At 39.2% G+C, this 21,870-nt stretch overlaps 4 protein-coding genes across 6 annotated transcripts; 2 read left to right on the top strand and 2 right to left on the bottom strand.

Annotated features, from left to right (window-relative positions):
- The first annotated feature begins 51 nt into the window (after positions 1-51).
- On the top strand, positions 52-3,351 carry LOC135584708 (photosynthetic NDH subunit of lumenal location 5, chloroplastic-like). Of its 3 annotated transcripts, none has more exons than XM_065097159.1 (8): positions 52-196; positions 270-461; positions 614-764; positions 881-969; positions 2,001-2,055; positions 2,144-2,229; positions 2,872-3,036; positions 3,127-3,351. In XM_065097159.1, the coding sequence occupies exons 1-7, from the start codon at positions 173-175 to the stop codon at positions 3,022-3,024; spliced, it is 750 nt and encodes a 249-aa protein (XP_064953231.1). In that variant the 5' UTR covers positions 52-172; the 3' UTR covers positions 3,025-3,036; positions 3,127-3,351. The 3 variants fall into 3 exon arrangements, with proteins under 3 accessions (XP_064953231.1, XP_064953230.1, XP_064953232.1); XM_065097158.1 differs by having other exon boundaries at positions 3,130-3,351; XM_065097160.1 differs by having other exon boundaries at positions 53-196; positions 2,872-3,351.
- Positions 3,352-6,858: 3,507 nt separating this feature from the next.
- LOC135606222 (uncharacterized) lies at positions 6,859-10,430 on the bottom strand. The gene is made up of 2 exons (XM_065097161.1): positions 10,295-10,430; positions 6,859-9,731 (listed from the first exon to the last, which is right to left on the bottom strand). Exon 2 carries the CDS (start codon positions 9,602-9,604, stop codon positions 7,313-7,315), a length of 2,292 nt encoding a protein of 763 aa, XP_064953233.1. The 5' UTR covers positions 9,605-9,731; positions 10,295-10,430; the 3' UTR covers positions 6,859-7,312.
- Positions 10,431-11,200: 770 nt separating this feature from the next.
- Positions 11,201-21,663, bottom strand: LOC108952197 (uncharacterized). Its single transcript, XM_065097162.1, has 7 exons — positions 21,319-21,663; positions 17,780-18,166; positions 17,459-17,520; positions 16,587-16,761; positions 16,039-16,146; positions 11,592-12,104; positions 11,201-11,508 (listed from the first exon to the last, which is right to left on the bottom strand). Exons 4-6 carry the CDS (start codon positions 16,700-16,702, stop codon positions 11,972-11,974), a joined length of 357 nt encoding a protein of 118 aa, XP_064953234.1. The 5' UTR covers positions 16,703-16,761; positions 17,459-17,520; positions 17,780-18,166; positions 21,319-21,663; the 3' UTR covers positions 11,201-11,508; positions 11,592-11,971.
- Positions 16,814-17,165, top strand: LOC135606223 (uncharacterized). The gene has a single exon (XM_065097163.1). It carries the CDS (start codon positions 16,814-16,816, stop codon positions 17,024-17,026), a length of 213 nt encoding a protein of 70 aa, XP_064953235.1. The 3' UTR covers positions 17,027-17,165.
- Positions 21,664-21,870: the final 207 nt, after the last annotated feature.

Here is a 21,870-nt window from a genome sequence, read left to right on the forward strand (position 1 = left end):
AAACGATCCGCTGTTTCTGTTGCCAAAACAGTCCGAATAAAACAAAAAACAAAAAGAAAAAACAATACCACAAAAACACCAGCATCCCCTCGACCTTATCGCCATCATATCGCTCAAAGCCATACACAACAAAGCTGAAACCCAAACCCCTCCTCCTCCTCCTCCTCCGTCAATGGCGGCTTCCTTCACCTCCATCGTAGAATCAGTCCCTCCCCCTTTCCATTTTCTTCAGCTTCGCCTACTCCTCACTCTCCTTTTCCCTCTTGCAGGCGATCGTGCGCCCGACGGCCGCCACCGGCGGGTCGAGAAGCTCCGGTTGCCCTCCTCTTCTGAGCCCTTCGCACGCTTCCCTGGGCCTCCGTAAGAGCCCCTGGCCGCGTCAGTTCATCTCGCCCTTCTCCATCTCACCCGCTTCCCCAGCCAAAGCCCGCTCCGCCATTTCGCCTCGTGCCGAATTGAAGGTTGTAAGCTTCCAATCACTTAGGGTTTTCATCACCCTCCGTTTCATGACTGCTAGAATGACCCTCGTTTCCGCCATATTGGTTGCCGTTAGGTCTTTTGTGCTTCTAATCTGTTCTTCTTCCTTTGATTGCATTGCGTGGTGGAATTTTAGGAAGCTGAGGTGCAGTCGAAAGTCACCACCAAAGTGTACTTCGACATAAGTATTGGGAATCCGGTTGGGAAGGATGTGGGGAGGATTGTGATAGGGTTGTTCGGGGATGATTGCCCCCAGACCGCAGAAAATTTTCGGGCTCTTTGCACAGGTTGAAATATGCTGTACCTTTGTCCTTTTTGAGCAAAAGATTTCACCTTTACTGTGGATTTTGATTGCTTGGGCTGGAGGGAGTCGCATTTCTTGACAGTGCTGTACTTTGGTCAGGTGAGAAGGGCTTTGGGTACAAGGGTTCTGCATTTCATCGTGTCATCAAGGACTTTATGATCCAAGGAGGAGACTTCGACAAGGGAAACGTATGTGTTCTCCTTTCCTCTCCTCTTCTTCGCTGTGGCTACAGCTTCTCTATTTGAATGCACATATATAGGAGATGGTATTTTAAAATTTTATATAGTTATGATGTTCTTTTTCTAATCAAGGACATCGATTTGCACCTTCTATTCCATTTTGTTGAAATGCAGAGGTTTTCAATCCATACTGTTCATTTTCGGATTATTGTAGGTGTCAAATAATTGTTACAGTAGAAAGAAAATGTCTCTTACCTGAACATCTTCTGTACATCGTGTTTAACTTGTGAGTTAAATTTAAAATCACATTAGTGGGGAGGCAGAGCTGCAGAGAGTATTTTAATGAATGCTGTGGTGTGTTTGTGCATCGTACTATGAGTTCATCAGTTGAATATCAATGGTACCACGAATGTTTAGTTGACTATGTTATTATTCATTAATCTTTGCAAACGTTATGAACTTAATTGAGCAAAAGCAAGGCCGAAGCTGAAGCATAATTTTGTTACTATGTATCCAAAAAATTTTAAGAACCTATGTCAGCAAAGGGAAACTTTCAGAAAAATGATCCTATGTGAAGCCACATTCTAATATACAAAATTCCACATGTGATAACTGAGTCGTGAGTAGATTGAAGCAATAAAATATCTTAAAACAGTTTTTTTAGCATTAAATCTTACTTTTAGTGTTTGGAGTATAGAAACATCTTCCTGATGTGATCATTGACAAAAAATTGATCTAAGGCGCGAATGAAGTTCATTTGTACTGTTTTGGATAGTAAAAGAATTTGATCTTCAAATTTAAATTGTATTATTTTTAAAAATTAATTTAATTCATTTCCATGTGATTCTCATGTTCTAACTGATGCTGCAATTCAATCAGTTGCTCTTTGAGTTTACTCAATTAATGTTGTGACTATGCTAGATGAAGTAATTTAGGAGTCGAAAGGATTTATAGCCTTTTTTGTGTTATGACAATTTAGTTCTTCAGGTTATGTTGCATCATGTTTAACTTTCCATTTTTTTTGTTTGGTTGAATTTCAGGGAACTGGTGGTAAAAGCATATATGGCCGCACATTCAAAGATGAGAACTTCAAGTGTAAGTTGAATGTGGTCATCCATTTGTTGTATGTCAGTCATATTAGGTTTATAAAAATATGTTCATTAACTTTATGAAACTTGTTTAGTGTCTCATTTGGGACCTGGAGTGGTTAGTATGGCGAATGCAGGGCCCAACACCAATGGGAGCCAGTTCTTCATTTGCACTGTCAAGGTAACTTGTGGAACTTGGGTTGAAACTGACCCTAGATTTGGGATTAGCATATTGCAATTTTTTTTATCCATCTTTCCATTTAGTTCACCTTTATACTACTACCATGTTTTCTGTTTGTACAACATTGTTTGGGCAACCTACGATGCCACCAGCAACATGCTTTGATTCAGACAGATGCTTTAAGGCATTCCGGCTCTTAGCCGAGTTGCAAAACAACTTAATGTTCTGCAGACATCCAAATTTGAAACTGTCGATTTTTCATAAATATCATGGAAGTGCAAATTCTGCACAACTTCTTTCCGGGACGTTGTCAAGAATATCACAGAAGCTGGAACATCAACAATGAACTATCCCCTTACGTTGGATCTTGATACTTCTCTCTCTCTCTCTCTTCCCCCACCCCCCTTGGACATGTTAATAATGTTGCTAGGTGCACGTATTGGATCAAAAAGACCTTTATTCATCTTTGAGTTTACTTGTCATACACAATTACTTTCACTTTCTATTTATTTTTAAATTTAACCCTTCTCACATTATATAGGAGTCTATGCTTCTTGATTGTTACGAGTGAAATAATATATATACTGAAGTTACTGTAGAACACGAAATGTGATGTTATCTAAGAAACTGGGTTTTGTGCAGACACCATGGTTGGACCAGAGGCATGTTGTTTTTGGTCAAGTCTTGGAGGGGATGGATGTGGTGAGGTTGATCGAGTCACAAGAGACCGATCGTGGTGATCGTCCCAAGAAGAGAGTCGTCATCAGCGACTGTGGTGAGCTTCCCATGGTCTAAAACAAAAAAGAGGTACAGAACTTTTCTCTTCTGAAGAGGACCATATCGGCATTTCCTTTCAAGTTTTCTGGTGTTATTTTAAAGAGGCTGTTGATCATATAGCAGGTTGACAATGTTATGACTTGACATCTGATGAGGGGTTGGTTACCTGCTTATTTTGCCGGCTATTGTATGTGGAGGTATCTAAGCAGTGACTTAAATGATCCTTTGCTGCTTGTTCTTTGGGTTTCAAAAGTAAACTAAATGAGACTTAATAATAATTGGAAAACCGTATCGATTGTTTGGAAAGATCATCATATGGAGAAAATTTGCTACTTGATCTGTTAACTTTTGTCTCATCTGGTCATTGCTACTTCACTGAAGGTTGTTTATAGGATTGAAGTGGTGGGATTCTGAGATCCTAATCCACAAGTGCAGCAGCGACATAATAATTCAGGAGTTCTCCATGACTTAATATTATATATATATATATACTTTCCATAAAGATTTCTTCCACTTGCACTCTATGGATGATAGCGAGTTCAATGAATGCAAAGAAGTTGAAAATTTGACCCAACTTTTTGAGTCGAAGTCAGTTGCAAAAAGATGTGAAGTCCAACTCAGAAAGTTGAATTTTCACTATCATCGCTGACGCAAAGGTAGCCCAAACCAACCAAACCTAGCATTCGATCCCGTGGTTGGGTCAACCCGACATTTTTGACCTTTTATTACCTCTATTTAGATCATAACTTCAATCCACCACCAACCCCAGCTGATGTGATCATCACGGGCTTCCTATTTTACTCGGATACAATTTTTCTTGGCGGATTTAGTAAGTGTACGCCAATTATGATACACAGATGATCAAAGACATCATGTCATACATAATACACAGCAATCTTTCGAGTTTCTTTCACCAAAAATAAATATCATTACTCTATTGTTCTTCGGCTCGAGAATTCTATCAGAAATCAACAAACCTAATTCTATTTTTATTCTTCGAGAAAGACAAAGATGCAAACTACATCAACTGATTTGTTTATCATGATAAGATGGAGGTTTCAGAATCTAGACAATATATAAAAAACATTATGCTTAAATATTACCAGATTTGTATCATACTTTGTGTGGTCTTCTAATGTCACTATCGCTTAGTAATGTCCCACCCTTTTTCTCTCTTCTTCTTTATCTGTGTCAAAAGGAGTAAACTCAAATATAAAGAGCATTTAGTAATTCACAAACACGTAACATATCTTTGATCACAGCAGCAAGTAAACTCAAATACCATCACTGCACACTGCCACTGACTATTACTCCTCTCTGAACCCCTTAAAATACACAGGAATTAGTTCTTCTCTTTTCTCTAGAAATAGAGAGAGAGAGAGAGAGAGATGGGCATCATACACGCAATTGTTCCTGTGAGACATGCTTTATGGGCATTATTTTGCTAATTATGTCACACAAATATGAGTCCAAACAGAGTCTCTTTAGATCTCTATCCATCCATGCTTGAAAGAAAATATCACTTTCTGAAAGAAAATAATTGTCATCGTAACAGTTTCCCCACATTTGAACTGGTTAAGTTTCCATCATTAAGGATGCTGCAGAAAAATTGCCATTACTGAGTGCTATTTGGCAAAAAATAAAGACTATTTATTTCGATCATAGTTTACAGAAAGGAACTAACCTTGCATGAAACTTACAGCATTACCTCCATGAAATGGCTAAAACGAATGAGAGGCTGTTCCTTTCAAAAATTATGGATATGATGGAATGCATCTTTTGCATCTACTTACGAATTTTAATTGGTACAGAAATGAACTAAAAGCTCGGCGAAATCGCTGATTGTTTCAACCAATGATTTATCTGGCCTGATAATAGATATCTGGCCACCGACAAATAGAAATAATGAGGATGAAAACAACCTTGAGACACCTTTAACATCCACCAAAGATCTCTAATTGCAAGACCATGCCTGTAACAAACAACAGAAATAGCAGAAATGGATTGCCTGAAATATGGAATTAATTTCTTCATGCAAGCCAGGCTTGGCAGTCCACAGGGGTCGATAATTTCCATGAGAATTTATTGAACATAGTCGACATTATCAGCAATCCTATAGCTAGATTGAAGCAAGAGATTTCCTGTGTCTTCCTAACCCAAGTTGAGAAGTGTGAGTTCAAGTGTGGTAGAAGACCCAAACTTGGACTAAAAAGTTTCATCATTTACTGTCGCAGCCCTATCGTCTTTTCTGATCTCTAAAGTCATATGTGATAAGTGTGTTCTTTCTTCATTAATGACAACGTAACCACAGGTGGTATTTTTCAACAGTTCAGCCAAACCAAGTAAAACATATTTCAAGTTCGATCTGTTCTGACTTATGATGGGTTCTTTCGATCATAAGGGATGATAAATGTGTTAGTGTAGCAACGGCAAAGCTGGTAGATTTCAGTGATGTACCAACTGGAACATACAAGGGATCAAACACTAGCAAGAGGCGACAAACGTCACATCCACTGGACGAACGAAAAGGTTTGGTTGAAATACAAAGTTTGAACTGCTATATTTTGGCTGACCCAGAGTCACCTTACTACTTCACTCTTGTCACTGGGCACAGTTGGGTCTTCCACCTTTTTGAACAAGAAAATAAGGGCAAATCATCATTTGATCTTGGACCTACAAAATATATATACCTTTCTATAATCTAGCTCTTTCTGGATCCAACTGGAGACATTTACCTTTCTAGTTTTGGACTAATAGCAAGATATGAGTATCCGAACTAGTTCTAGCCTAATGGAATACTTTACAATATATTACCATTGATGATAGTGAACGCATTTTAAGGTCTAGTTCTCTGCAACCAAAGAAAAACTAGCATCCTTAGCATGATCCAACAATCAGTGGGGTCCGGGAGCAACTGTAGGATTTAGGATCGAGATTAGTGAAGATCATCCAAATCGTTGGATTTTTTCTTTATATGTGCCCTGGACTCTGTTGGGATAGGTCAGAAGTCAGTTGAGATCAAGGGGATCAGTAGAATCAACTGTAATTGGCAGAGCTGGCGTGATCAGACTTAACTAGTTGAGAACTAGTCAAATCACCGAGATTAGATGGATCAGTTGGACAGCTTGGAATTGACTGGTTTGGTTCTATTTGACAAGTACAATGGACTGAGAGATGTTTGCAACCGTCCAACATTGAAAAAGTTTCAATTAGTCTAAAATCTTGACAAAATTTAACTGAACAATTTGCTAATTTTAGGAACAAAGAGAGACATTAATAAATTTGTTCATAGTTGCTCAAAGGTAACTGCATATGTCGTCATATATTATAGTTCCAATAACTCATAGTTCTTGGTTGGGATTAATATGTATAGAATGCTAAAGCTATGAAGCTTGAAACAACAAGCTTGTTCAGATGTCAAATGGTACCCTGGTAGTCTGTATGAGAAGCTGCTCCCGATGGATAACCATAGATATGGCAGATATATCATAGAATAAGGCAAAGGATTCTGCACAGCATCAACGTTCAACTCTAGCACTTAACAACTAAAATCCTGCTAAAACACATTGACAAAGCAAGAAGACAGTTATCTATATTTTATTACAAGTTATGTAAAAGGAAACAGAAGAAAATATCAGCAGTAGGCAAAAACCGATTTTCATAATTATTAAGACAAAGGTCTCAAATAAGAAAAAGAACAGAGTAAAATGGAAATTAATGAAGGAGCAATTTCAATTTGCCATAAACCATGCAGGTGCCATTGGTTTCAGTTTTTCGTAAATCGTAAAATGCTATCAGTCTCAATCATAATAATGAAGATAAACTTCTATGAAGGGAGCACAATAGGTAGAGTGCTTCAAAGAAATACATAAAAACATATCACATTTAAAGAAACATAGAAGACAGGGATACAGAAGGGTATCTTGGCAGCTTTTGACTAGTAATCAATTAGCTGAAACTATCATGTTAGAACCATACTCACCTTTAATGACATTGGAAGTTTGACCTCCAAGGGAAAGAAGGAAATCAGGTTCTAACACTAAAATGTAGTCTCCATAAATCGATTTCTATCTCCAGCAATCTCCATAACAGATCAGAGTTAATAGTTAGACATGTTCAACAATGACTGTCACAGAAGACAAGTGAATCGACCATCTAGCCTGACATCCTAATTCACGTCGTCAGAAAAAAAGAAAGGGGGGAAGATGATGAAATGGAGAATAGAAGCTCAACGAGACTTGATTTTGTGACAAGTTCACTGTGTTCGACAACAAAGGTTCATCCAAAGCCCCTCAAAGATTCCAAATCAATTACCTGATTGTTGTTCGTTTGCCTCCATCCCCAAATCTACCTTAACTTCTGTAATAATCTGAAGAAGTTCAACAGGAGTTGCTGCCGGGTCCAATTCAAGGCATCCCTTCAGAGCATTATGAGCTTCTTCATCTGTAAGCAGATGAGAAGGAACCTGATGCGAAAAACGAAACATCTCTTCTCTAGAGATCCTCTTAATTTCTGTTGGGCCCATATGTCGATGGAAAACTGCTTTAAATCCAGCGACTTTCACCAATGGAATCACAGACACACCATCCTCGTCATTATAATCATCGAGTACTTCCACCATTTCATAATTGTATATCACATCATCAGGTGTGAGCTCATTCCAATCTGGAGACCAGTTCCTATATAAGGCCCAAGTATCACCTTTCTTAGGCACAATTCTAATGACTCCTCGGGGACCTTTGTCCCATCTAACTTTATGTGAGAATATATTAACTGTATCACTTATTTGATATCTGCTCACCCTGAATTCTCCGCATGTCTTTGCAAATCCAGAGTCTATCCAGTTAATTGGTCCCAATTCACTGTTGGACTTCGAATTAAGAAAACTCATGCGGATCCTGAAAGGATTCAGAGAGAGAACTTTTTGAACCATGGCATAGAGTCGTGGCATGCCATCTTCACTGTCATACGTAGCCCATACCTGATCACCTTCAAAAGTCCTCTCCTGGCGATCCCTGTCAAAGTCATAGAAATCAGGATCAGGTACATCGATCGATACAAGTTTAAGGACTTTCTTATCCAAATTGTCATCATGGTCATGTGTTGAATCCTTATCATGGGAATCATCCAAGCAGGCCTGTTTGCCTGTATCCCCATCCATTACAACTGCTTCTTGTCCATTTTTCTGCTTTAATTTCTCTTTTTCTCCCAACTTGGTTGTTTGAGCTAAGTTCCATTCTTCTAGCTTTTCAACAACTGTTGCCTTGGCCTTCTCTACCAGCATTTGTCGAATATTAATCTGTGAAAACTCCCTAACAAAATTGTTCTGTCTTGCAGTCATTCTAGTTCTAGGAATATCCTCAAGAACACAATTAGCCTTTTGAACGTCAGGGTTAACAGTTTTCTGAACGTTTGTATGCAAATTCTCTGCCTCATCTGTTTGATGATAAATGCTGCTTTGATCACCATTGCTTCTCCTTTTTGCTGGTCTGCCAACCTTGGATATAGATCGACCCCGACCATAACCACTGACAGTGTGACCAGCATTATAATTTCCAGATTCGTCGATTGTACTCTTATAGATATGACCATCTGCCCGGAAAGACTCTTCCCTCTGAGCCGCTGCTTGTGCCTTCTCATGCTTTCTTTTCATTTTCTCAAATTTCTTGTGGTTTAGGTTTGCAGCTTGAAAAGCAGAATCTGTTGTGCTAGCAGTCCCAGCTGATCCACTGAAAGAGCTCCATTGGAAGTTCTGATGGCTATAAGAATCAAGATTTCCCCCATTCTGGGATTCTGTAGGTCCTGTTCCAGGAAAAGTGGAGGTACTGAACCCAGAACTATAGCCATTTTTTAGTGTGTAATTATGGTTTGAATTCTGTTGGTGCTGCTTGGCTGACCAAGGAATAGAAGAATTGGCTGCATTACCTGGAATTCCTATCTCAACAGCCAAGAAGGCTTGATGGCAGTTGGGACATAAAAGATTGTGATTAAGGTAAATTCTGAGGTATTCGTACTGCATCCTGCATTGTTTGCATGATGTCCAAAACGTGTTCAAATTTATTGTATGAGACTGAGAGACAGCAGATGGGCCGGAAGCATTGTTGCTCTTTCGAGCTCTTTTGTTGGAGGTCGAGGCGTTGGAAGATGAGTGGAAACCATTGGCACTACTATGAACAGAATGATCTTTGTTCTGATAGCCATTGACATTTCTGTTCTGATCATATGTCATTTTCCTTTTGTTATCAGACAACACACTCCAAGCCTCGGAAATGAGCTTGAAGGCACCTTCGGCCCCTACAGACTTGTTCTTGTCAGGGTGTAGCTGGAGAGCTAACTTCCTGTAATGTTTCCGGAGTGTCTCTTCATCTGCAAAGGCATTCACCGAGAGAATCGCGTACCAGTCACTCTCCCCATTGATCCTCTTTTCTGCTGCAAGATAAACATCCAGAGTGGCAATCATCTGGCTTATGCCATCCAGCGATGGGAAGAGATTTTGGGCCTTCAAGGCAAACTTCTTGGCACCCTTGACGTCCTTTGCATTGAATTTCCTTTCCGCGGTTTCTTTTGCCTTGAGGGCCTTCTCCCTGTTACAGTCCATTCTCTACTCTTGCAAACTATCTTGCACGCGAAAGAAGAGAAGATATAGAAATTTTCTTTTTCCTACACTTGTACCAACAGCAACACAGAATTCTGTTTCCTCCAGCAAAATGTTCCCATGTCCGCAACTGAAACAAGGAGACCGAACAGACAAGTTTACCGCACTGAAGTGATATAAAACCCAAAAAAACAAGGCAAACAATCAATTACTCGGATTTAGAGAACCACTGCATAAGTGGTAAATATTAAGTGTAATGTCAACTAAGAACACGTAAGATCACCCATTGGATCCTAAACCTAAAAGTAGGACAGGCGGAAACCCCAGAGAATGAAACAAAGACAGCTCAACCACACTCGAGAACTAAAAAGAGCTACCTTGGCCACTGAACAATCGAGAAACAGAAGAAAATATTCATGTTTTCTGTTGTCTGTGAAGTGAAAACACTTGAGAATTGTTCCAAGATCTCGACGTTTGCTAGGCAAAAGTAGATGGCCAACTATAAGAAAAGATTTACAGATTATAGAGCTCATCCGGAGCATGAATTAACGAACAGTGGCAACCAATTCCCCATTTTTGATGGATTACAAGTCTAGAAACCCTAAATGCCCTGATCGCGGCCATCAGACGAGAGCCGAGAGTAAAAAGGAAAAGAAAAAGAAAAAAGGGGCAATTAAAGGAAGGAGAGATCACCAATTCTTTTCGGAGGAAATCCACGTAATTGATGGAATTATTGGATCCGAGCGGCCGCCATGAGAAGGTCTCGGTGGGCAAAATTCCCCCCCCCCCCCCCCCCCCCCGAAACTTCAAAAATTAGGGGGGAATTGAGCTCCTTGGGTCAAACCCACTCCCCTTCAGACCTAAAACAATAATCCACAAATACCAAAATGGTTACGCAAGAAAAAGGAAGAGGTCACCACAACAGCCCTGTGTGTATACATTCATTCTGATATCTTCTTAACCCTAACCTGACTTTTATTATTCTATTCCTCTCACCCCCACCCTCTAACTAGGGTTAATTTTTGGTCCAGGGTGTGATATGTCATTTTCATTAATTGCAGAGATTAAATGACTGTAATTAGGGGAGGGATTTTTTTTAATATAATATTAGGAATGTATAGCTGTGGCCTTATTATTACTGTAAGAGAAAGTTAACAGAGCTGTAGTGGGTGTTTGCGAATGCTTACTATTGCTTTTATTTATTGAGGACACCATCATTTAATTATCTCCTTTTCTAAGGTAATAATAATATGGATCACAGGCACAGCACAAAGCCCTTTTATTATTATTATTATTATTATTATTATTATTATTATTTTTTTTTTTTTTAAGGGTAGGGTGGTGGGATGGGAGTGAGGGGTTTCAAACTGGCAAGTATTCCATGTGGACCCCACATGGTGGTGATGGGTGCTCTGAAACTTTAGGACTAGTAGTGACCCAAGGAGTTGGGGGTGAAGGGCATGGTAGAATGATGGGTGACCCATTTGCTGTTTGGATTAGTTAGGAATAGGCGCCTGTTGGCTTGGAGGCCTTTGGTTTCCTCTCACCTCCTCATGGTGTTACTGACTTGGAGACTACACAAAAGGCCACTCATGGTACTGTTCTTAAAGCTTAAGCAACATTATTCTTCCATTTTCAAAAATATATTTTTTTTTTACAGATTTGATACCATAATTCTGGTTCAGCTTTTTGGCTGGTAGGGTAGGCATGATGGTCATGCCAAGTCCCACTTGTTGCTGAAGAAGGAAAAAGAGTCTCATCTTCTTTCTGCCAGCAGCACTCAGCAGTCGGCATTTGGTTGTTACCATTTGCTTTTTCTGCTCATTCATTTTTCTTGAGAAATGGAGATGAAGAGAACAAACATTTTTGCAGCATGGGTCTGCATTTTCTTCAACCCAACTCACTTCCTGAAGAAAAAGAAAAAACCAATGTGAGCACAAACCAAACCTACAAGGTTCGATATTAAATATTTTATTTTTATGAGTCAAACCTTGATTGATTGTTCATGTTGCAAAAGAACACCTTTGCCATAATACCAAGATTGAACCCCTAGCACAACAGATTGTTGAAGACTGAACACAAGTTTTACGATACAGTTGACTACTAAGAGAATACATTACAATCTCTGATCTATCTGGTGCTAAATTAAGTGCCAGACACTGACAACTATGGTTTGATCTTTTGCTGCTTATACTGCTCTAATTGCTTGTGGATCCCAGAAGTCCTGATTCAGCAACCGGTCCAACTTCAAGAGGATGACACAACGATTTAGAGATTAGTAGGAGGAAGGCTTGTAGCTGGAAACTCTAGCATCCGATTCAGAGGTGTCACCACTGAAGGCTTTAATATTGAAGAGGTTGATTCAAATACTTATGGAGGTACAGCCCGAGTATTTGAAATTGGACATTCTTCAGATGGTTTTAACATCCCCTCCATTACTCCAGCAAAAACAGACTTGAGCTCACTTAGGAAACTAGCAGACCAATAAGTTGAGACTTGAAACCTAATGACATCATGAAGACAGCAACAGTTCAAAATAAATTCAAGCCTAAAGCCATCAGTTCAATTATTTTTCACGACTGAAAAAAAAAATGCACTCTTCCAACATCAATTTTAGATTTACTTCACCATAGTCATGATATTTTCTGTTGATTTCCAGTCTCGGGAAATTATGCTTTTAATCTTTGGTAGAAGCAGGTACGGTTGTAAATTGCCATCTTTCCTTCAGCATGAAATTACTGCACCAGTGACCTACTTTCATTCTAAAACCAGGATCCACTCAACAAATAAAGCAAAAGGATGAATACTTTGAATTCAGAATGATCATGGAAACTTTCACCGAGTGTCATAAATGCTAATAAATCAGCCATTGATCATGTAAAAGATCAATCAACCTACAAGAAAATCACAGAAGTTAAGAGTTTAAGCTTGTGCAATAAAAAATACTTTGAATTTTATCTCCCTTGTTACTGTAAATAATAGAAAAAAAGACTCCACGTGGATAATTATTAATCTCAAGACGACAAAAATCTGATGATGCATGTATCTAGTTATATACAATCATATCTATCTATGACTTGGTTTCCTGTAACGGCATAATAAGTTTTAGAAGAGGACTTAGTGGCCAATCAAATAAAAAATGTTAGATTTGGTTCAGTGGTTCAATAAATGTTTTAGACTAATTACAGATTACCCCCCTATAGTCAGACTTCTTTAGTATCCCGATCCCTGGACTTCAAAAATTTACATTGAAATCCTTATAGTTAAGAAAGTAAAATATTTAACCCAATTTGCTCTCACGCAATCGGCTTTACTGATTGAAAATATAGTACGTGCATGAATGACACAAAAACGATAGACAACAAAATAATTTCAACAGTGGTAGCGGACTAATTACAGATTACCCCTATAGTTAAACCTCCTTAGCATCTTGATCCCTAGACTTGAAAAATTCATATTGAAATCCTTATAATTATGAGAGTAAAACATTTAACCTCATTTACCCTAACGTCGTCGACTTTACCAATAGAAGATACAGCACGTGATAGCACGTATATAAATGACGCTGCACCACTCTGCCTCATCTACCACCTCTTCCTCCTCTAACGTCGACACAGATGCAGAACAGCACCGGAGGAGAAAGAGGAGGTAGAATGGCGGGACACCGATGCAGATGTCTCACCTCCCTCCTCTTCCTCCTCCAACGTCGACGCAGATGCCTCACCACTCTGCCTCCTCTTCCTCCTCCTCGTCGATGTTTGGATCGACATCGGCAAGGCCAACCATCACATCGTTGTCACCGACCACCACCACAATAGCCACCCACGATGCCACTGTCCGCTACCACCATTGAAATTACCTTTTTGACTATCGTTTTCATGTCATTCATGATCTTCCGTCAGTAAAATCGACGATGTTAAGGTAAATAGGGTTAAATGTTTCACTTTCATAGCTATAAAGATTTCAATATAATTTTTTAAAGTCTACGGATCGAGATGTTAAAGAGGTCTAACTATAGGGGATAATCTATAATTAGCTCGCCACCACCGATGAAATTACTTTTTGATATATCAATTTTGTGCCATTGATGCACATGCTATTACGTGTTATATCTACCGACGACATTAGGATAAATAGGGTTAAATGTTTCGTTTTTATAACTATATGGATTTTAATGTAAATTTTTTAAGTCTAAAGGCCGGAATGCTAGAGAGGTCTAACTACATAGAGTAATATATAATTCGCCCGTAGGTTTCTTTTGGGGTAAGGCATTTTCTGGATTAACAATTGTGGTTTATTTTTCAACTAATAAAATGTTTAAACTAATGTATTTTTCTCGTACAAGAGCCTCATCACAAATATATTTTGTGAACAACAAGACAAACTTCACCATTCATCTTTGTAGTTGTCTCACAAGATCAAACTCTATTTTTCGTAAAGGCATCAACAAATTCTGAAAAAAAAAAAGTTTTCAACATATTTTGAAAAGAAGGTTTTGCTTTTATTGTTTCAATTCTGAGCACAAGAGTTATTTGCTCATTGCTTTTATTCATAGCTTCTACTGCTCGGCATTATTACTTTCTAATATGATTTTCTAAAGAGCAAATCAGCATCTTGGATGTTTTTATAGAATCACAAATTTAGAAACTGGAATACTAAACCAAGGCAACAAAAAAATTGCCAAAACAATATCTGAATGATAATCGAAAGACCTTAAGATGGTAGTCATTTCCATATCAATGACTAGAAATCAAAAAATATGGGAGCATATATCCTGTAGTTACGATCTTTCATCACTTAAAGTCCCCTTTTAGTAGGCAAAGAATTTAGACTTAAGATATCAAAATTTCAATTCTTTATCAGTACAGGCTTTCTTCAGTCAATTTAATGAGAGAAGTAGGAAATAGTATCAGACATACTAACAATAAAGCCATCTCCTTCCTCTTACAAATATGGAATGAGCAGTCTAACACCTGCAGTTTCGAAGTTACATTCTTGCTTCTTATAATTCTGAAGACCACAAAGGGAAAAAAAAAATCTTCCTTCATACTTACTAGGTCTTTCTTAATTATTGACATAACTAGCATAAGAATGACAGATATGTTCCAAGAAATCACCTCAGATTTCTGTACCCTCTTTGAGATGACATGAAAATTTACATTGCCAAGAAATTGACTAACTCAAGATTTTTGTAATGATGTTAGACATACAACTTAAGCCTTAAGCAGGAATACCATTCATTTAAGTAGATGGTATATAGTTCCTCGAAGTTTTGATTGATTTACTGAGAGTGTAACCATCATACAAAAGGCCCAAAGCCCTTGCTCAAGAAATGCTATTCAATTAACCTGGTGTGCCGAATAACATCAATGTGCTTATACAGAGATCAATCTGATTCAAAATCTGGAACATGCCAACCCAATTCTTCTCTTATTCTGTTATTTCGTCCAATTTGTCCTAAGTCATAAATGAGTAAAATATGTGACTTTTGATGCCATTAATCCATAAGCAATGACATTTCCTTTACCAGTAACTCCATAATATCAAGCCCAAATTTTCCATCAATCTCTGCTTGTAAAAATTGAACTGATATACTCAAACAAGAATGTCAACCTGCTTCTGTTGTATACCATAAATTAGTGCAAATGGTGGGCTAGAGGAAGTATTACTTGATAATGGTGTACAATATGTGGAGATTATGGAATCAGCTAAACAATATAGTCATTTTGTTAGCAATCTTAATATCGTAATTGCAAGTAGGTTCTGCATTAAAAAGAAAAGATCTGCTAATAAGTCTGTCGGAACCCCTTTTGAGAAAAAAGTTCTTGAATTGTCTGGGTATTACATGAAAGAAACAAGTGATACATGCTAGCGAGTGTTCACAATATGTGAAAAGTCATGGGCTTAGTTGAATAATCTAGTTTGCGGACCAGCAAACTCAATCTTTCTGCTGCAAATAAATTTGCATCAAAAGAATGATATGAAACTACATGTCAGGCTTCTTAATGAGAAAGATATGAAAGAAAAATGAGTACTCCTTAACAAGGTCAGTTGTATCGAAACATACCGCCCATACCGGACGGTACATACCGGTCCGACAGGTTATCGGTACACGGACCGTCCGATACCACTACAGTGCTACAGCAGTATACTGTAGCACTGCTACAGTGCAAAAATAAAAAAATATTTGATACACCAGGACATACCGCTCGGTATACCGGTATCGTACCGTACCGAGCCCGGGTCGAAACGCCGGTATGATACGGTACAGCGAACCTTACTCCTTAATAAGTAATGTGTGTCGATAATTATAAAAAGAGATATATAATGTTACATAAATAAAACTTACATGTGCAGAAGGATTATGAGATGAAGCAATGGATGTTACTAGCAAGGCTAAAACAGGTGGTACTCGAATGATTCAAGACAGAGGATACCTGGCCAATTTTGGAGAGAACGTCTCCTTCCACCTCCTTGAGCTTGACTTTGTGCTACCCTTCCTGCAAAAGCCTGACGGAGATGGGAAGCCCCATATCGAACGAGACCTATGAAATCAATTTTAACAATGGTTTCACCAAATTAAATGCTTAAAATTAAGCTGAATACTGCTTGTCTTCATCTATGTTTTCTCAAGGTTTCAAACATCCATTCGTACATCCAGATTCTAATAGTAACTCATATCATTCTTCTCTTGTCGAATGAAGTCAATTACTGACATTATAATGAAGTAAAGATTCAAAAATTCAAATGAGTGTTATTAAATACTTCGGTGTTGCTTGAAAGAACATGAAACGTAGATTGATAAATGACTGCCGACATCCTTCGATTAGATTGATCGGATGCTCATCACGAAAGACGAAGAGGATGAGCTCCACCACAGGATGTGGACAAGCAAACATCATTGTCACATGGCTCCGTCCTCGCCTTGTCCTCTCAGCGTCGTAAGTCGAAAATCAAACGGAAAGGACACAGGAAAGAAGGATACGTTACAGTGCTACAGCCACTGACGCACGCTTCTGCCGCCACCTGTAGCGGAAGCCAGAAGAGCACGTTGTTCTCGACAACCGCCCAACCACTGCCTGGCGAAGTGCCCCTCTCCATCTCCCCTACTTTCTCCTCCCCTTTCGCTTGCTCCTTCCTCTCCTCCGAGGCCTTCTTCCCTACAGACACAGTGGTGTGAGATAGATTAATAAGGAGAGAGAGAGAGAGAGGATGGCGGATTGGGGGCCGGTGGTGATAGCCGTGGTGCTGTTCGTGCTGCTGTCGCCGGGGCTGCTGTTCCAGATACCAGGGAAGAGCGGGAGGGTGGTGGAGTTCGGCAACTTCCACACCAGCGGCATCTCCATACTCGTCCACGCCATCATCTATTTCGCCCTCATCACCATCTTCCTCATCGCCATCGGCGTCCACATCTACACCGGCTAAAGCAACGATTTTTAACCTATATATGTGTAATATGTTGGATCAGACCAGTGAGTTTATTTATGCTTCCATGTTTAATCTGACATCGTCTCAGAAGTTTATTTCTCAGCTATTGTGAGATATTATTTGGCTTTGGCGTGTATATATTAGCCTGCTTATCTCTTACCACCATATCCAGTATAGATTCTTATCTCGGCCATGCTATGGTCTTTCTTCGTCGAGGCATTTCTTACCAAAAAGGATGCAAATAACACAGATCTATCATTCCAACGAGAAGGAATAAAAGTGTTGCGGACATTTCTCGAAGAATTTTTCTTTTTTCTAAGAAGAAATAGGAAAATAGAACTTAGTATCCGATGCTAGCAATGTCAGAAGAACAAAATTTGAGCTATTAATTACGTCAGTTTAGCAAATACTTGGAATAAAGAGCTCTACCTCAAGGAAAAGAGAAGTAGACTCGTCGATTCCTCTCGTCATCGTAGCAGCTCGCGTGCGTTCTGAAACAAGAAAAGAGACGGATGATAAGCCAGCAAACGAGCTGCAATTAGAAGCAGCCTCCCCCGGTAGCCAAGACGACAACAGTGCGGTATCATATGATCCCTCAAAGATCACTTTGTTGTCATTAAGTGTTGGAAAGATTGACAAGCCATTGTAAAAACTCGAAGAAATCAAAGAGTTGTGACTTGGCTTCATCTACATCAACAAAGCATATTTGGATGGATCGATCGGACAAAGGGATAAGAATGAGTTCGGTACCTCAGTTGATAGTCATTGTGATCGGGCCATGGCGTGGAAGTCTTGCACTCTTGGCATGACCATGCTGGAGGTTGCATCCACATGGCGGTAGTGTCGGTTCATGTCACAAATAATCTTATATTTCCGACAAGCTGAGCTTGAGACATCGATCATGTCTCAGTCCTAAAGGTCGGATTCCGTTGACCATGACTATCAATCCACTAGCTGAAGTGGGATTGGAAGTCGATGCTTTGGGACAAAGAAAAACGACTTGACCCACTTCCATTAAGAAGACTAGACAATGTCTCCAAGGAACATTAAGGAAGAACAACAAGATTTATATTGGCGCTTGCCTACAATAACCAAGTGGCATGGTGATCGGTAGGAACAGCCTCATTTTTCTGATTCCTGCAAAAAATCTGAGAAGTATTAGAATCAGTTCGAAATAATCCAAACATTTGGGAGGCGAAGTGGAAGGCCTCATCATCGTAAAAAAGATTCAACCTTTACACATCAAAAGCAAATTCAATGGACATATATCTCTCGGTCATCAAGATTAAAAAGTGTAGCAAATAGCTCATAATTATCTTATCGGACTACAATAAATGGTGGAAACTTTTTCATGACAAAGAAACATGATACTAGAAGTCTCAAGACAACCTCCTGCAATATATCAAGCAATAAAGCAAATAAAAAGCAAGAGTGGATAAAGTTTTGGAATGATTCTCAGGTTATTCACTTGTCTTGGTGCGAAAGGATCATTGGTCTGTCCAAAATTAAAAAGATGTGGTCCTTCTCTTTACTGAATTATTCTACAGGAAACGGACATCAATCTTATCAGTTGGGGATCCTCACTTAAATCTTTGGGACCCAGGATAAATAAGATTCACCAATAATGAAGCAAAGTAGATGAATGATTAGCAGAAGATATCCTCATTAAAGCAATAATACTCAAAACTAAAGCAAAGTAGATGACTGATTAGCAGAAGATATCCTCGTTAAAGCAGTTATAATCAAAACTACCAAACGTATGGATACAGATGGTCACAATAATATCAGTATAGGTAGCACAACACATAAAAGTGAGACAAGCAAGTTGTAGTGCCTTCCAATCGCTTTCCAAGAACATAGAGCACTTGCTGTCACTCAGCAACCAATTCAACAGAGTTTGCAACATTATCGTGCAACAAAATCATGTACACTTCAGCTAAAATATGACTCCTCCATCTGCTATAGGAACTGCATATTCTTCTTCGGTAGTAGATATTTTACCCTTCCTTTTCTTTTGCACAATATATTTTAATCAGGAAAGATATGGTGTATCTGACTGTCCACCTTATCAGGAACTTTTTACAACACAGATGCTATTATAAATAGTGCTACAGAAGATACAAGCAACCAAGCGAAGAGCTTAGTTAGAATACCTTCAAAAAGAAAGAAAAATAAGTGCTTAATCAGGAAATGGAGTCTGGCCGCAAGCGTAGAGTGTCCAAAGGTAAGTTCATATCCTTCTATAGAGCACCAAAGCCCTCAGTGCAATATGCTAATAAGATCATCCCTACTCCAACTACCCCAACTGCCTCGCTGGGTTACCTCGTGCAAGATCAGTCTGTCATGCCATCAACCAAGCCAAAGGCTTCTTCCTTGGTCAAAAAGGAAGGAATAGGCAACTCGGGTAGCTATAATGATGCAGCCAACAGTATAGATACCAACAGTGAGGTAGATAGGAAAGCTGCAAACTTCATTGCGTATGTTCAAGAACGATTCAAGCTCGAGCGAATTGATGAGGACTGGGGGAACTATTAGTAGGTGCAACAAAGAAGGTTCACTGCAACTGGATGTAGTTATCAGGTAGCTCATTCGACTTGTTTTACTACTGATGGTCCTACTAGAAGTAATAAGATGATGCTGTAAGCAGTAGTTGTGAGGGAAAACAATAGGCTCCGTTTACATTGTTACAGCTGAGTTGCCTGAAACAGAGTGAAATTTCATGTAACCTTATTGCATAATAACATCTTGTATATTTTGAGTAATCATTCTCTCCCACTGTGAATGATCATCATAGAAGGTAGGACTCAGATCTGGCTTCTGTCAGACTCTACCAGTATGTAAAATAACCTTCCTTCCGTTTCTTTAAGCCGCACAATAGTTGATAGATGGAAGGCAAAGGACATGCTCAATATACAAGCTGATTCTTGACAGACCATATACAGTGGTTATCAAAAGACAACTACACAAGATTGGGCAGAGTCTAGAGATAAGTATCCATTTTGTTCTGGTAGACCAAACAAAGAATTCCAACTTTTCCTAAGCATGCTAGATAAGTATCTAGAAGGTAGGACTCAGATCTGGCTTCTGTCAGACTCTACTAGTATGTAAAATAACCTTCCTTCCTTTTCTTTAAGCCGCACAATAGTTGGTAGATGGAAGGCAAAGGACATGTTCAATATACAGGCTGATTCTTGACAGACCATATACAGTGGTTATCAAAAGACAACTACACAAGATTGGACAGAGTCTAGAGATAAGTATCCATTTTGTTCTGGTGGACCAAACAAAGAATTCCAACTTTTCCTAAGCATGCTTTGGCCACAGAATTGTGTTAAACTGTTTCTTGTCAAGATGGGTTGAGATGGATGACAAAAAGGAGCTCCAGGTTTTCCAAAATTTCATAATTTATACCATAAAAATAAATTTTTGACAGTGGATGAGCAAATGTTGATTAAAAGAAAGCAATTGAACATAAACTTATATGTGTACATGTATCTTCACCTGAACATTATATATACAAACACAAAAAAGAAAAGAAGTAACATTTTTAACATGAGCAGTATTTTTAAACTTGAATATTTTTCTCCGCAATCGTGGAGACTAAAGTGTAAAAGAAAAACATAAGAAGCCCTCTCTTCCCTTAATTTTACTTGGCTAGGATCTTATCACCATCTTTAGGGGGTGGTATCAGGATGACAGCCTTGAATCTTCCATGAAAACTAATGATGAATACTTCCTATCTTGAAAGTCAATGCAGTGTTCGGCCTTCTCTTGTTTTACATATCGATTATATAATTCACATATAATAGCTAGGGCTCAGAAGCATTGGGGTCAAGAACTTCCTAGATTTCACAAAAAACAGGAGGTTAAAAAGAATCCTCTCTGCATCTACATACTCTAATTAAGAAAATTTTACGATAGTTCACAACCTTCTAAGAATCGAAACTGTAATATTATGTTACCACGAAGAAGGAAATGTCGCAAATGTTAAACCTCCCCTAGTATTCCTTTAATCCCTAATTAGCAACTGAGAACCTAATTTACCCCTGCCGAAAGAGAACAGCATCCTTGAAACCAGCAAGCTCTTCTAATTTTCTATCAAACCCTAAAAACAGAAGGATCTAACAAGTTATAATATAATACTACTCCAAGAGGTAACGAAACTTATCCATAATCAAAATATCATAGGATGTTCTCGAACGCTATACAAGGCAAACAAGAAGAAATGAAGCAATTTAACAGAAAATATGGAGTGTTCAAGGTGCTAAGAAGGGTTTCGGAGCACTGACGTTGACATCGGGGTTCTCGGATTGGCCGAGGTGGGAGACGTCGACGATGCGGAGGAGCGGCGGTGGAAGGCTTAAGGAGATCTCGATTGCTGGTGCACCGAAGACAGCGTTGCTCCTGGATCTCGATGAACTCTAGCTGTCACTGCAGGGGCATGAGGAGCCCGTATATGCCGTCCTCCTCGCCTTCGGGGAGGGACGGAGGAAGGAGGTAAGGGCTTTGCGTCCTCGGCCATGGCCGCCATAGCCGAAGCTTCGGTAGAGGCTACGAGTGTAAATAGAAGTAAATAAAAGGATTTCCCGCGTACGGGGCGCGGGGGAGATCAGCGAAGCGGACCCGGGTTGGCTCACCGAGTTAGCGACTCAGCTAGCTCGCTGAGCGGCCTCTGGTCGACAGATCGGCTGGCCCTCGTGCTTTCGTTGGGTTGAGCACATGGAGGGCACGTGAGTCGTCTTCTAGCGGTTTGCTTCTCCACTTCGAACTTGCATTGCAATATCGAAATTGGAAAAAAAAAAACCGAAAAAAAGGAGGAAAAACAAAAAACCAGAAAGCAT

Source organism: Musa acuminata, chromosome BXJ2-2 (assembly GCF_036884655.1).
Source record: "Musa acuminata AAA Group cultivar baxijiao chromosome BXJ2-2, Cavendish_Baxijiao_AAA, whole genome shotgun sequence".
Classification (NCBI taxonomy): domain Eukaryota; kingdom Viridiplantae; phylum Streptophyta; class Magnoliopsida; order Zingiberales; family Musaceae; genus Musa; species Musa acuminata.